The sequence below is a fragment of the Pelecanus crispus genome, chromosome Z (assembly GCF_030463565.1).
Source record: "Pelecanus crispus isolate bPelCri1 chromosome Z, bPelCri1.pri, whole genome shotgun sequence".
Lineage (NCBI taxonomy): Eukaryota > Metazoa > Chordata > Aves > Pelecaniformes > Pelecanidae > Pelecanus > Pelecanus crispus.
The window spans coordinates 81,086,158-81,101,065 of NC_134676.1; the positions used below are offsets into that span (position 1 = coordinate 81,086,158).

Consider the following 14,908-nt stretch of genomic DNA (forward strand, 5'->3'; position numbering starts at 1 on the left):
TCCTGATTTCTTCATCAAAATGCTGTGGAGAATATGCTTTTATATACCTAAAGGAAAATATATTACAAACTTTTTTAGCCCTTTCATAGAGCAAATATTTCTTTAAATGAAAACATCAAGATTTCTGACCCGTATTGTTAAATAGCATACTTTAAATATTAGAGTAGAAATTGTTAATTTTTGAAAACATGTTGGCCAACTTTTGTTTGTATGCTCTTGCAAAGACGTGGCAAAGATGTGGCTAGGTTGCCAGCTACAGCTAAACCATTTTGCATTAATTTTAGCAGTTTAGTACTAGCTCATCTAGTTTGAGATCACTGTTGGAACTTACCTTACAGACTCTGTATTTCTTCAAGTGTGCAATTCTTGCTAATTTATGTGGAAATAGATTTGATAGGGGCTTATATATAACACTAAGAAAAGTAACACTGTTATGGTATCTTTTCAGTTGGTCAGGTGTGCAGTTTTCTTGTGAGGCCTTCAGATAATACACCTGGTGATTATTCACTTTATTTTCGGACCAGTGAAAATATTCAGCGTTTTAAAATATGTCCAACATCAAACAATCAGTTTATGATGGGAGGCAGATACTATAATAGGTAAGTTTTAATGGTAAAAGGAATTGTGCGTATTTTATATTTGTGTAAAGAATTTGTATAACTTGCTCCTGATAGTTATGTACTGCTATGATTACAAGGCTATAGTTTTCTTAGTAGTATACTAATCATTTTACCTAACTTGCTTAGTAGTTACTTGTAACTGAGCAAGTTCTTAAAGCCTAAGCGTAGCTTGTTTCTTTCAAAGTATTGTCCTTCTTCTGCCAACCAGTTTCTTCAAACTATAAATTGTGGACTGTATGGATCATATGTGGATCTGTAATTAAGACAATGCTGTGTTGTCTTGGAAGCTACTATTTGTATTCTTGTCTATTTGAAAAGGGAAAATAAAAATGTTAATTTTATCTGAGACGTTCAATAGGGTTTTCAAATAATACAAATGGGTATTTACAGGAACGGGGAAAAAATACCTTCATAGTTGGAAAAAGTCATTAAACTGCATTGTAATATGTGCGTGATACTTAAGTCAGAAGTACAGATCACTTCATTTAGAGTGAGCAAACTTGGGATGCATTTGTTTTGCCGTTGGTACCAAAAAATAGTAATTTGTACAAAAAGAGAAATAACAAGAGATACATTTCCCCTTTTGTGGGAGAAGCCATCAGTACAGCTCCATCCTTGATAATCTTGTTGTAGAGTTGTCGTAGAAGTAAGACTTTTCAGTCATGAAAACTCGCCTCCCTCTTTTAACAGAGGCCGTTGCCTGCCTCACAAAATCAGCACTTTTCCAGACTTGCTCACCTAGAACCGAGGGCATTCTTCATCCCAATAGAGAACTTCTCTCACTTCCAGCTTGGCTTCTGAGTGGGTAGGAATCCAGCAGCTGGTGTGTCTGAGAAATTGTCGAGGTCTCCTAACTAAGAAGTTCAGTGGACTTTTTCATATGACTTCAAATGGACGATGGTGTGAGGCTAAACAATTGGAACCTTACGAACCTATGCATATCCCACTGCCAGGCTGCTTGAATACCTTCTACATTAATCCGTCTGGCCTCCAGACATCCTCATTGAAAACCAAGCTAGCTGCAGTGTCAGCTTTTCATGAAGGTAAATGCTCTTTTGCCCATTCTCTAGTTACATGGCTTATGAGGAGGATGATAGGCTAGGAACCCCCACTCTAGGTGATGTCAAATGAACTAGCAAATTAGTGGAACTCTTATTAGTCTCAAATGGTTTTGCAGCATTAAATAGTATACCTTCAGAAAGTTACTACATTATGTAAGTTATTACTTTAGATTACTTGAGAATACAGTGCTGGATTCACTTGAGGCGTGTATAGAAATTACATTTATCTGAAGAAGATTCTTTCCATGGTGTTGAACAGAAAACAAGAGTGTAAAGTTAAGCAGCACTAAGTTATGACAAAATGCTTTTAGAATTTTTTAAAATATTTTGGTACCTAGTTTGCGAGTTCTTCCTCAGTGGGAAAGAGAATCTGCATAGCTTTAAAAGGCTTCATTTTTCTTGCATGGTTTGGAGAATTGCTGCTATACTCCTGGGCTCGCATTCAGTCCAACTTAGTATGTGCTGCAAGTTGGTAAACTTCCTGGAAGTTCAAACATCTAATGAAGTATGCAATGCAAGATACTAAGGCTGCAAAATTAAGATGGTAACTGCCCAAATCCTGCAATGTAAGTTCTACTGCAGAGGGCAATAAATAGGAGCAGGAATGAGGGAACAACTTTGTGGGCTTTTTAATTCTTGTATTAGTTCAATTAATGGGGACACTGTAAGAAAGAAGTCTTTAAATATGTGAAGACTAAGGTGGTTTTGTTGTATGGAATAATTGGAAGTGAAAAACAACAAACGGCATTGAATCTAGAACAGAGATACACAAAAATTTATGCAAGATAATGAATGTATCTATAAGCATTTCTTGGTGCAGAGAGTTGTGTCTTTGTGACTTATCTAAAAATGTAGTGTTTGTCTTCAAGGTGAAAATTTCAGATTTAAGAAGTGCTGCCTCTTGTTTAAATGCATCTGTTTGACAGTTTCCATTAACTATAAGGTTTTTTATATTAAGCTGTTTCAATAAATGCTCTCAAGGTACCTCCTTTGAAATATGATACTGGTATTAGACTAGATCTTTACAAAATCGTCCTTGGTAGTAGAGTATTTTCAACATTCTCTTACAGTTTTTGTCATTGTAGTTGGGGTAAAAGATAAAATGAAAGCAATCTGCTCTTTGTCTGCAGAGTATTGGCTACAGTTATAGTCTCAATAAATTATAGACCAAGATCTTCCATGCAAAAGAAAGAAGCTAAAAGTAAGGAACCTAAAGTAAGGAAACAGAAAAAGAAAGATGTTTGGTTTATTTCTCGGATATTTTAAATACCAGACGTAGGACTGGAACCACGATAACCTGTATAAGCAATGGTATGTCTGCTTGCATTCCAGAAGAAGTTGCTCCAGGTCATCATAGGAAAAGAGGTCATGGGGACATGTCAGGGATCTCGTAGTCTGTGCTGCATAGGAGGACTTACTATTTTTCCTCCAACCTGTTAGTTTTGCATGTGTTCCCACCACTCTGTATGTAAATTGCATAAAATTTCTGTTGATGAGTATGACCGATGGGCTGTGTGTGCCGTCTGTCATACAGAGATCTGCTTTCATTATTTTTTCATTCATTATTTTGGCAAAGTCTGGCTGGTGTGGAGTTAATTTTCTTTACAGCAGCCACTATGGTGCCATGATTCAGATTTGTGGCTAAAACAAGTGTTGATAGCACAGCAGTGTTTTGGCTCTTGCTGAGCAGTGCTTGCAGTGTTGAGACTTTCTCTGTTTTCCAGAGACCCAAATTGACCAAAGAGATATGCTCAGCAATAAAAAATGGAGGGAATGTTTCGTCTTCCAAACTGAGCATCAGTCTGCTTGTGAGAGGTGGTGAGTGACTGCTTTTGCATCACTGCCCACCGCCCCCCCTTCACTTATTAAACTGTCTTTATCTTGACCCATGGGTTCTGTCACATTTGCTTTTCCTGTTTTCTCACCTGTCCAGAAGGCAGGGAATGAGCAAGCACTGTAGGGTGTTTAGCTGCTGGCTGGGGTCACCCCTCTACAGGTCTTTTAACATTCCCTTCATCCTCCTCCTTTTCTTGAGCTTTTATTGCAGAATGTAACATTGTGTGGCAGGGAATATCCCTTTGGCTGGTTCAGGCCAGCTGCCTGCTGTGTCCGCTCCCAGCTCCTTGCCCACTCCTGTCCTACTTGTGAGGTGGGCGCGGGGCAGCAGAGTGGGGAAAAAGGAACGCCTCAACACTGCAAGTATGGCTCAGCAATAGTCAAAACACTGGTGTACTATCAAGACAGTGTTTCAGTCACAGCTAAAATGCAGCACTGCATGGGCTGCTATGAAGAACATGAATTCCATCCCAGGCAGACCCTGTACGGTCGTGGTTTTAGTAACTGTGTCATGACATCTCAGTCCGAAGATGTGCAATTCCTGGTGTATGGCTCTTAGTATGAGGGTGATCAAACACTGGAACAAGTTACCCAGAAAGGTATAGAGTCTCCATCCTTGGAGATGCTCAGGATGTGACTGAATGAGGGCCAGAGAAACCTGCCATCATTGACCCTGCTTTGAGCTGAGGGCTTGGGCTAGGTGGTCTCCAGAAATGCTTTCTGTGCTCAACTGTTTTGTGAACAGCTTCTGTATGTGTTTCACAGTGGTTTTATATCAGGTAGCATTTATTAATGTTTCAATTCTGATTTTAGAACATGTGGTAGGAAAAGCCTACCAGGCCATCTCTCCTGTCCTTTTCTTCTCCTATCTGCCTTGTTTCCAAAATTCAACCTACATAAAAACCTGTAAAATTGGGGGTGGTTCTTTGTTTCTAGTGATTCTATGTCAAAGGAGAAGATAAGAAGCATTGGCCCAATCGTTGATAGAGTGAACAAGCTTTCAAGTTATCTTGAATTTGCAAGACAGCACCATTTGAAAACTTAGACAACTGGAAGATAATTTTGTTTCTACTGGTAGATTAATCTGTATTGTGATGGCCTGAACAATATGGGTTTAACGTTAATTCTTTGTCTTTATAATTTAACAGTGTATAGAATAGTATTGCTTAGTTCTGCTTTCTGGATTTTTGTTATTTGAAATGTCAGCTGTTGGAATAATTCTCAACTCTTTGAATATTAAAAAATGATACTGCTCGTAATGGTGAGATACTTTCAAAATCATCCAAGTAGCCAGGACCTGGGGAACCTAATAAGCCCTATGCTGAGCATTTTACAGTTACTAAAGTAACTCTAATGTAGTATTGAGATCCATCTTTATTTCTGTATATCAAACTAAGTTTAATGTTTTTTTTAAATCCATGCTTATATGTACCTTCCTTCATGCACTTTGTGTAAGTAAGATTTTTGTGGCTGTCAGACATTGAAGAAGGCTATGATTCATTTTCCTGTCCCCTAGATAAGTTTTGTGGTCAGTCTGATTTCATGCTTGACATTTTACATGTCAGATGACTCTAATCACTTGCAGGTTCACATTCTGTAACGTATTTGTCTGGAGATACCTGGTATCTCTATGTTTGTGGTGTTCAGTTTGTTTAGGCATTTGAGCTGTCGTAGTGGCAAGGCCATATACAACAATCACCATCTGAGTTGAGTTCACTTGTAGGAGGAGAGGGCTGCAGAGTCAAGCCCTTAGTCACTCCGTCAGGGCATAAAGTCCTAGTCTACATGGTACTCTAACTACAAAAGGAGTCTTCAGATACAACTGAGTTTATTCTTCAGCCCATTTTACGAAATTGGAAGAAATAGGTACCGGCTCCTTGTATTGCGGAACTCCTTCTGGCGTTTTTAACCAAGGAAGGAGAGGAGGCATTGACAGTCAAGGTATTCTTGATTTGATGAGTGAGGAAAAAATATATAATGCTATTTTACTTAATACGAGATGTTGGCAGTAGCTATTTAATATGCAAAATATGATGACTGAGTAATTTTCTGTAGTGTGGCAGAGTTTAAATTTTTATGCAGAAAATGGCATATGCAGATTGTATCTCAGTAAAAATTGAAATAAATTATTTGATTTCAGTAATACTGAAAGAGAAATACATGTCATACTACATACCTGAAAACCAAAAATATTTGTGGGAAGATTAATTATTTTATCAAGCGTGCACTGGGTCATAGCTTTAGAATGAGAGAGAGAAAAGTGAGAAAAGATGTCTTTCTAGAGCTCTATTTAAATGTTTTTGAGGTTATTTTTACAGTATTAGATATTGTTCCTGTGTTGGACACAACTGTATCCAATCATAACAGGTCAAAGATTTGATTGCTGCATGTCTTGTTGATTATCTTTGCACACACAGCTAAGTATGCATGAAAGTGCGAAGACACACTCAGTATATTTTTGTTTTCTACTTAATTATTTAGTTCTTTTTTGGGTTGATATTTTGCATACAGATTAATTTCTATTGATATTCATGTTGCTGTTCTTCATTCCAGTGTAAATTTCAGTAGCTGCAAAAATAAGGTAGAACAACTCAAATGCCTTGAATTTCAGCTTGTATCTGTCACTACTTCTCTCCTGAGCCTTCCATATGCAACTGCAGTCTGAATCTGGGGATTAGAATGAACGCTTCCCTGTAGAGGAGTGCTACTGATTGAGTATTTGATTTAACAGGATAGCTCTGTGATTTGCAAGTATAATCTGTATAAGCTCTGCTACAAACCTTTTCTGTTTTCTATTCCTGTCCTTCTAGAAAGAAAGTGCTCTGCACTTGTAGTATCTCCTATTCCCCTTCCCCAGTTACTCTAGGACTTTGAAAATTATTGCCAATGAAATAGCAATTTTCAGCCTGGTTGGAGATCTGGTAAAGGCACATGTGCTACTTGAATGTGGAAAAAGCAGTGCCCTCATTTGGCATTTTAAGCAACTAATTAAAATATTTTGCAGAGTTTAGAATTAATACATTCTGAGTACAGTTTTGTGAACTTTCTTGACTTCAGTATGTTAGTAAATTCTCATTGCTATAAATGAGCTTATGATGTTTAACACTTGATTTTATTGAAACTTTGTGAGAAAGTTTTCTGTGGCTGTATGGAAAAGCAGATTCTCAAACAGTGGAAAAACTAACCTGTTTAACATTTGAATCCTCTTTTTCTTATTGGAACAGTATTGCTGACATCATTGAGCACTATAGAAAAGAACAGATTGTTGAAGGGTATTACCTGAAAGATCCTGTTCCAATGCAGGTAAGAATTCATCTCTGAGTGTTTGTTGCTGAAGACAGAGACCTAATCATCATCACATCAGTTTATGAACTGAATTAGAGCAGAGATACCAATGGTAGTTGAACAGCATCATCTCCAATTTTAATGTTTTCAGCCTGTGTGTTTCTTTTGTTTTATCCTCAAATGCATTCACTTACCAAAAGTTGGCTTCTAGTCAACAGACAATATGGTAAGCTCTGTCTGTCCTCTGAGGTGTTCATCCTTTGCTGTGTGTCCCTAGCTCTGGACCCTGCTGTGCCTTAGTGCCATGTTAGGGGGATCCAGGCTATCCTGCTGTCTTCTGTGTCTGGAATTTTTCTTCTGTCAGAGGAAACCTGGATGCACCGAAAAGTTTCAAGGATGACTGCAGGGCTTGTTCTGGAGCGTTCTTGCCCCATAGCAGAAGTTCATCCTAAGAGACCACCAGCAATTAAGTACACAACATCATCTAGCTTTTCATAATCTTGTAGCTAGTTATAATGTATACATGTATATTTTGTTCACTTTCTGTTCCCAAACTTTTCTGTTTCAATGGTTACAAATTTGCCTTTAATTTCCTCTCTAAATAGAGTTATGGTCAATTCATACCCCTTTGTGAGATCTGTCATATTAATAGGGGAACATTGCTTGTATTCTCCCTTAGTCAGCTCACTAAGCTAAGCATACCAAAGCTGATCCTGTCCCTTTGTAATGTCCTTGTAGTTGCCCTGCTGCCACCGCTTTTGGTGCAAGCTCACCTTCTTGAATGTGGTGGACCAGAACAGTGTAGAGTACCATGTCATGGGTAATTCCCTTTCTGGAAAATAACAGAAATATCCTAGAATAGGTGTCATTTTGTGTGGTGGGTTGACCCTGGCAAGCAGCTAAGGACCCACACCTTTGTTTGCTCACTCCCCTCTCCTGCAGGATGGGGGTAAAAGCAAAAAAACTCCTGGGTTGACGTAAATACAGTTTAATAAGCAAAGGAAGAGGTGGTGGGGGTGATGCAAAGGCAATCACTCACCACCTCCCACAAGCAGACTGATGCCCAGCCGGTCTCTGAGAAGTGGTCACCCAGGAAGACAACTCCCATACACACAGAGTTTTATTGCTAATCGTGATGTTATATAGCAGGGAATATCCCTTTGATCAGTTGGTGTCTGCTGTCCCAGCTGTGTCTGCTCCTAGCATCTCTCCTGCCCAAGCCACCTCGCTGAGGAGGGGGGCAGAGTGGGAAATGGAGAAAGTCTTGAGGCTGTGCAAGCACTGATCAGCAAGAGGCAAAAACACTGGTGTGTTCCAGCAGTGTTTTAGTCACAAAACCAAAACACACTATCAGAGGGGCTGCTATGACAAAAGTTAACTCTGTCCCAGTATGTTGTCATATCCATGTTATATCATAGCTCAGTCCTCCTGTGAATGACTCAGCTGTTCAAATTTCTCATTTTCCGTTTTCTAGTGGTAAGTATCAACAGGTGTCACTTTTATGTTGTACTAATAGACTTACACCTTGTTATTACAATCTTTCCTATGCTACTAATTGTGTTAACGTCATCAGAGCTTCCCAGTTGTTTGCTGCTGTTCACTTGCACTCAGTAATGCAGTTGGGACAAAAAGCAAATATGAATTCTGAGACTGCTCCTTGAAAGGCTTCACTAGTAACTTTCCTCATGCGCTATCATTCTTTTTGAATCATGGCAGTAACCGTCTTCATTTTAGCTTTTTGCATATGCACTTACAGTTCCTGTATTAATAATCTTCCCTGCATTGACTAATTTTCCATGTGAGACTACTTCAGATTCTTTTAACCTATTCGTTATATTTGTGACTTTCTTTATTTAAAAATGTAGTGGTCAGTGGTGCAATTTATGTTCAGCTTTGTGTTATATCCCTTCCACGTACTACAGTCTTGGTTTTCATGTTTTCTTATGGTTAAAGAACTTTTGCTGGTCAGCTTTCTCCGTAAGGTCAAACTTGGCTTGGGCTTTTGGTCATTCTCGTTTGGTACTTGCGTTTACACATCCTACAGTTTTCTGTGTGAATTTATGCTTTCTCTGTTTCCTGTTTCTGCTTTCTTCTCTTGTCTTGAGTTCTACTCAGTTAGGACATGTGAGTTCTAATGAGATTAATGAGGGACTGTGCAACTTTAAGTCAATTTTAATTGTCATCTCCACCATTCTTGTTGCTTCAGACTTTATCCATGATTACTGAGTCCCGAAAGCTTTGGTAGAAGACAGTTAGAAGCTGGATAAACCTTCAAAGACTTGCATAAATTTAACAGAAATCAGGGTGAAAGATGATGCTTTTTAGTTAATATGAAAAAGACAGAGTTACTTTGTAGAAGTTGGTCTGTAATGAAAACTTTTTTCTTCTATCATAAATCTGGAAATACGGAATTAGTTATTACATTTCTAGCAAAGGTATTGTGTGAAAAATGATATTGCTTTATTAAAATGCATGAGAGAATAGTAATAGTGAGTTGGTAGCATTCAGTAAGATGATCCTGGTTGCAACTTCATAGTATGCAATTTTCTAATGGCGATTTCTGAGCTTAAAATATGTTTTTTCTTACATGTTTACCAGCACCAAGAACAAGTGCTTAACGATACAGTGGATGGAAAAGAAATCTACAATACAATTCGTCGGAAAACAAAGGATGCTTTTTATAAAAATATTGTCAAAAAAGGTTATCTTCTGAAAAAAAGTGAGTTATGTTTACTTCTATGAAATTTTTTCTTTTTTAAAAAAAAAAAGCATATATGGATCATAGAATCATAGAACATCTCAAGTGGGAAGAGACCCATAAGGATCATAAAGTCCAACTCCTTGCTCCTCTCAGGACTACCTAAAACTAAACCATATGACTAAGAGCGTCATCCAGACGCTCCTTGAACTCTGACAGGCTTGCTGCTGTGACCACTGCCCTGGGGAGCCTGTTCCAGTGACCAACCAACCTCTCAGTGAAGAACCTTTTCCTTATGTCCTATTTCAACCTCGCCTGACAAAGATTCATTCTATTTCCTTGTGTCCTATTACTGGTCACCAGAGAGAGCAGATCAGCACCTCCCCCTCTGGTGCCCTCCTTGAGGAAGGTGTAGACTGCGATGAGGTCACCCCTCAGCCTTCTCTTCTCCAAGCTGAATGTGCATACTTAGTGAATTTAGTATAGTAGTGGTCCAAAAAGGACAAAATTTAAGTGGGCAAAAGGTGCTAGAAAGTGTGTGAAGAGTATGAAAGATCTCTTTCCTTAAGTAGTACATGAATAGAACAACGTGATAGATAAAATTATATGCAGTGTGAAAATGCCAATTGGCAGTTGTTCTGAGAAAAATCAGAGCACAGCACAAAAACTAGGCATCTTTGTCAAAGGTAGTATTCAAACTCATTAAATGAAGTACACTTTCATGGAAAGAGTTTGGTTTTAATATGGAACTCATTAAATTCTAGTTGATAGAGTAGGTTAGAGAGAGCTAGAATAGTATAAATCTGTACATTTGCTGGAGAGCACAGCTGGTTTAATTTTGTTATTCCAAGTTAGGTCATATGTTTTAAATCTTAAAATATCTATTCTGCTGTACAAGATATATAGTGACTTTTTTAGGGTTCTAACACTGACACAGTCAACATAACATACAACAAATACGCTAAAAGCTGACTGGTTGACTCATCTCGGTATGACCCTGAAGAATTGCCATTGAGCAAGTCTTTGAAGTTCTGAGGAAGCTAGTGCCTTACCAAGTGTTACATTTCTACTTTTTAAAAAATCAACATTAATGGATGCAGAAAAAACTATCAATAATAAAATTTCTGCAAATGACAGAGACCATGACTAGAAGGATAAGTTACAGATAGTAATCTGGATAGCAACCAAAAGTGAGAAAGAAGGTATGATTTTCAATATAGCCAAATATAAAAGATACATTAAAAAAACCAAACTACCCCAAACTGTAGACCCTCTGCACAGAACAAGGAAAGCATCTCTGCTATTGAGAAGGCCGATTCTGAGAGAAGGTGTAGAGGGATGTTGTAGAGTGAGGAATCAAATAAGAATGGATGGAAGACCTTTAGCTAAAAAAGGTAACGAGATACTTTTAATGTGCAAACCGGAGTACTGAGTAAGTGTAGAGAGATGCACATAGCTGCATATGGAACAAACTCAATAAAATCACTCTTCCATCTAGGAGACAGCGTGTAATAAGTGGATATTAGATTTGTCTTTTCAAAACAGTGCTAGTACTCATTTATTGAGGTCCATGGTGGGTTTATGATGATCAAAGTATAAAATTAAGGCTGAAAGTTTTTTCTAAATGGTACTGTGACTTAAGCATTAATTAGTTGCAGAAAGTTCTTTATCCATTGTAGTTCAGAGAACATCTTCTCTCAAACAAGTGGAACCAGCCAAATTCTTAAATATGGTTGTGTTTGGGGCATGGTTCTGATTTAAGTTGGTATATAATGTATTCCCATTTCTGTTCTTCAGCCATGCTCTTAAGATACTGTAATGAAATCTGTTAAACATTGGTCAGAGTTTAGGAGTAAATTTCACATGTCAAGAGTCTATATCTTAATTAAAACTGTAACAAATGGGATCCACAGAAGCATTATTTGCAAACTCTGTAGATAAAGTCTTTACACGGACAGGAACTCACTGTCCAGGCAGCTCAATATGCACTTGCTTAATCCTGTTGAAATTAGTGAAAATGTTTAGAGAACCTTTTGCAATTCTACCTGCATCAGTGAAGAGGGTCTAGTTTTAGCCACATGTTGCATAAAATTGAGTATGTGTACCGATACTATAACTTATGTGTGTTTACCTGTACATTGTTCTTCTGTTTGCAGTTTGGCAAAAACTTTACTGCCCTCTTTTGTTTTATTCATTTACAAAATTTACACTTCCTTTTAAACAGTATCGTAACTTTTTGCTTGACTTTTCTACAGGTAAAGGAAAGAGATGGAAAAACTTGTACTTTATATTAGAGGGAAATGATGCCCAGCTTATTTATTTTGAAAGTGAAAAACGAGCCACAAAACCCAAAGGACTAATAGACCTTAGCGTGTGTTCCGTCTATGGAGTACATGACAGTTTGTTTGGCAGGTAGGACACTGCCTTTTAATTCTCATGTGTGCAGCAGGAGAGTTGACTGCTAGTTTGAGGCATGTACAAAACACAGGCAGTATGTCGCTAGTGAGCAAGTAGCCCTAGCTTGCACTGTGGCTCTTCGTTCATACCAAGAGTCTGTAGTTGGTGTCGATTGCAAGATCATATGTAGACAGATGTAGCTGATGAATAGTAACATGTTTAGCCATGGCAACTTGATTGCTAGCAACTGTACATAAACAACTTCTAGTTAGAAATTTTATAATTTAGTTAAAGTTTTATTGTGAAAGAAGATGTGATGATGATTCAAGCTTTTTTGCATTGTTATGTTTTAATAGTGAGTGCATTAATTGTTCCATGTTTCATTTTACAGACATTAGGGATTATGAACGGAGGGTTTTAATCCTTTTGAACTAAGAACTGACAATATCAAGAATTTTGTCAATTCCAAAAGATCTGCATTCTTTTGATAGGTATTTGAAAGCTAACTTGGTTAGATGGAGTCTGTAAGTGCTTTTCTATTTAAGAAACAAGTCCTTTCATTAGATTAGACCAACTTAGCAACAAACTAGTTCATGTAAGTCAATATCCTCAGAAATTGTTTTTGCACAATTACTGTATTCAGAGATAATTTTCACATCAAATCTTATTCACAGTAATATTTTGATATTCAAAATATGCCAATTGCAAGGGATGTGATTATCAGCCAAGCAGCTGAGAACCAAAAGTTTTTCAGATATCATTGGTAACTAACAAGAAAGAGTTTACACATTTGTTCGTTGAGAGTTACAAAAAAAGTCCACTGTCCTGTATTATAATGTCATATGGAAGAAATAGGTACACTTATTCCTACGAGTGTTAGAAATTCTGGTTTTCCCACGGATCTTAATATTTATTAAAAAATTAAGTTTTTTCACAAAAATAACTAGAAGTTGACTGTATATAAAGACAAATGCTTAAAATTAGTGGCATTTCTTAAGGTGCAAAGACTAGTGCTTTTGTTTGATGTGGGGCTTTTCTTTTTTTAAATCTTTTTAATAATTTTGAAAAAAATCCATTAAACTAATGGAATGAGGAGCATAGATACAGATAAAGAGTACGAGAACAGTAATAAAAAATTACTGAAATGTTCCTTATGTAAGTTGGCAATTATTCGGGAAGCTTTGGTGTATATTGTAAACAAGGAGCATTGTGGTTAACAGCATCTGTCTTAAACAGCTTTTAGGAAACACTGTGCTGTGGGTTTGTTGGACAGTAAGTGGTACTAAATGTGGGTAGAAGGAGATGCATGGTTGCACCAGCTTAGGAAGCTGTTAATGAAGAAGGATAGCTGAGACAAAGTTCCTCCTGCATTTTAAGTAGCTGTTAAAATATGCCTTTGCCCCTTTCTCAGAAGTACAGTGAAGTCTGTAGCTGTGCATGGTTCTTTGGTGGCAATGATTTAATTATCCCCAGATCTGGCTACTTCCTGCTCTCCCCCTCCCTTCTGCAGCATGGCCACAGAGTGCTGTGTCAGCGTTTCTCCAGGCCATGAAACGGATGGGGAACTGAAGACTGAAACTCCTTTGCAAATGAAGTAGGATCCTTCATGTAACGCTGGTTTTGCTAAATTTCCTTGAGAACAGCGTGGAAGGTCATGAGTGAAGTGTGCACTTTAAATAGCTTGTAATTTAGCAAACCAAAATATTTTTTACTGCCTTTTTGGGAGATGAGTTGAGGTACACAAAATGGCAAAGACACTGGAATTGCATTTAAGGTTGTAGAGGTTTGCGTCACATGCATTCAATGATTGTATGTCAGCCAATACACATTTTATTGGTTGCGAGAGCCGTGGGACACATTCAGCTGGGGGATTTCTTATGTTAATACTGTTTCCTGAACTCCTGGAAGAACAATCCTTAATGTATGATCAATTGGTTGGGAACTAATGCTGAACATCTCCTGCTTTGAAAATCTCTAGAAATAGTCCTCGTTGACAAGTCTTTTCCATTACCAGATGGCTATTTTTTGCCTTGACTGTCAGTCAGCATACATGCCTATTCAGTACAGGCCATTCTAAAAGTTTCTCAATATTCCAAAACAAACGAGCAGTACTGAAGTGCGGTTTTCTTAAAATGACATAATACATTCAAAACAAAATGCAGTTTTGACCACCTGAGAAATTTTCTAGTTGGAGTTCTTCTTCTTTCCACGTGTGATGATGCCATATGTATACAAACAAAAATTGATGCAATGTTCGATGCTCCTTACAGACAAACAGCAGAAGTGTATTAGTTCAGTGTAAGCTTTGTTTTGGCACAGACCAACAAGTGAAGGTGTCTGTTAATATTATGAAGATTAATAAAACTTACATTTTTTGTTTTGTTTATTTTTAAGGCCAAACTGTTTTCAGATAGTAGTTCAGCACTTTAGTGAAGAGCATTACATCTTTTACTTTGCAGGAGAAACTCCAGAACAAGCACAGGTGAGAGCTTTTGTTGGTACATTTAATTTGAGAAGTGATTTTTTTGTCTTGTGGTTTTTAATGATATTGCCCTTCTGAAACAGGAAGCAAGTGTATCACAAACAGTTAGTGGCTGTGTCTATATTAGCGGGTGTTATAATGGAGTAGTAGCAGATCTGTAAAGGGAACAGTTGATGCTGAGAATTCAGCAGAAAAACTTGGGGGTTTTACTTTGGACAAGTTCCAGTCGGGTCCCATGGATTGAACTTCCATTATTTTTCCACTGTATGTTTCTGGAGAACAGGGGGTGGGGAACACGACATATAGTTCAATTCAGAAGAGTAATTTATTCTCCAGGATTTTTCCATATTATAAACCAGAGCATGGTAAGTAGAGCTTTCCTTCAAAGGCATATTCCTGATATGAACTAAAATGCTAATGCACGTCTGTATGCCCAATGACCGAAGTATATTGAAAAGCTGCCTTCTCCAGTCATTTGTCCTGTCCATAAATTGGTGGTTATTCATAGTCTTCTTGGGGCCTCCCCATG

The 14,908-nt window shown here is 37.7% G+C and overlaps 1 protein-coding gene across 1 annotated transcript in view; it reads left to right on the forward strand.

Annotated features, from left to right (window-relative positions):
* RASA1 (RAS p21 protein activator 1) overlaps positions 1-14,908 on the forward strand; it is a 71,641-nt gene that overhangs the window by 26,935 nt on the left and 29,798 nt on the right. The window contains exons 8-12 of the mRNA XM_075725837.1: positions 449-599; positions 6,742-6,820; positions 9,401-9,521; positions 11,756-11,912; positions 14,292-14,379. Of these exons, the coding sequence (XP_075581952.1) occupies positions 449-599; positions 6,742-6,820; positions 9,401-9,521; positions 11,756-11,912; positions 14,292-14,379 (596 nt within the window). The remainder of the gene's footprint in view (positions 1-448; positions 600-6,741; positions 6,821-9,400; positions 9,522-11,755; positions 11,913-14,291; positions 14,380-14,908) is intronic.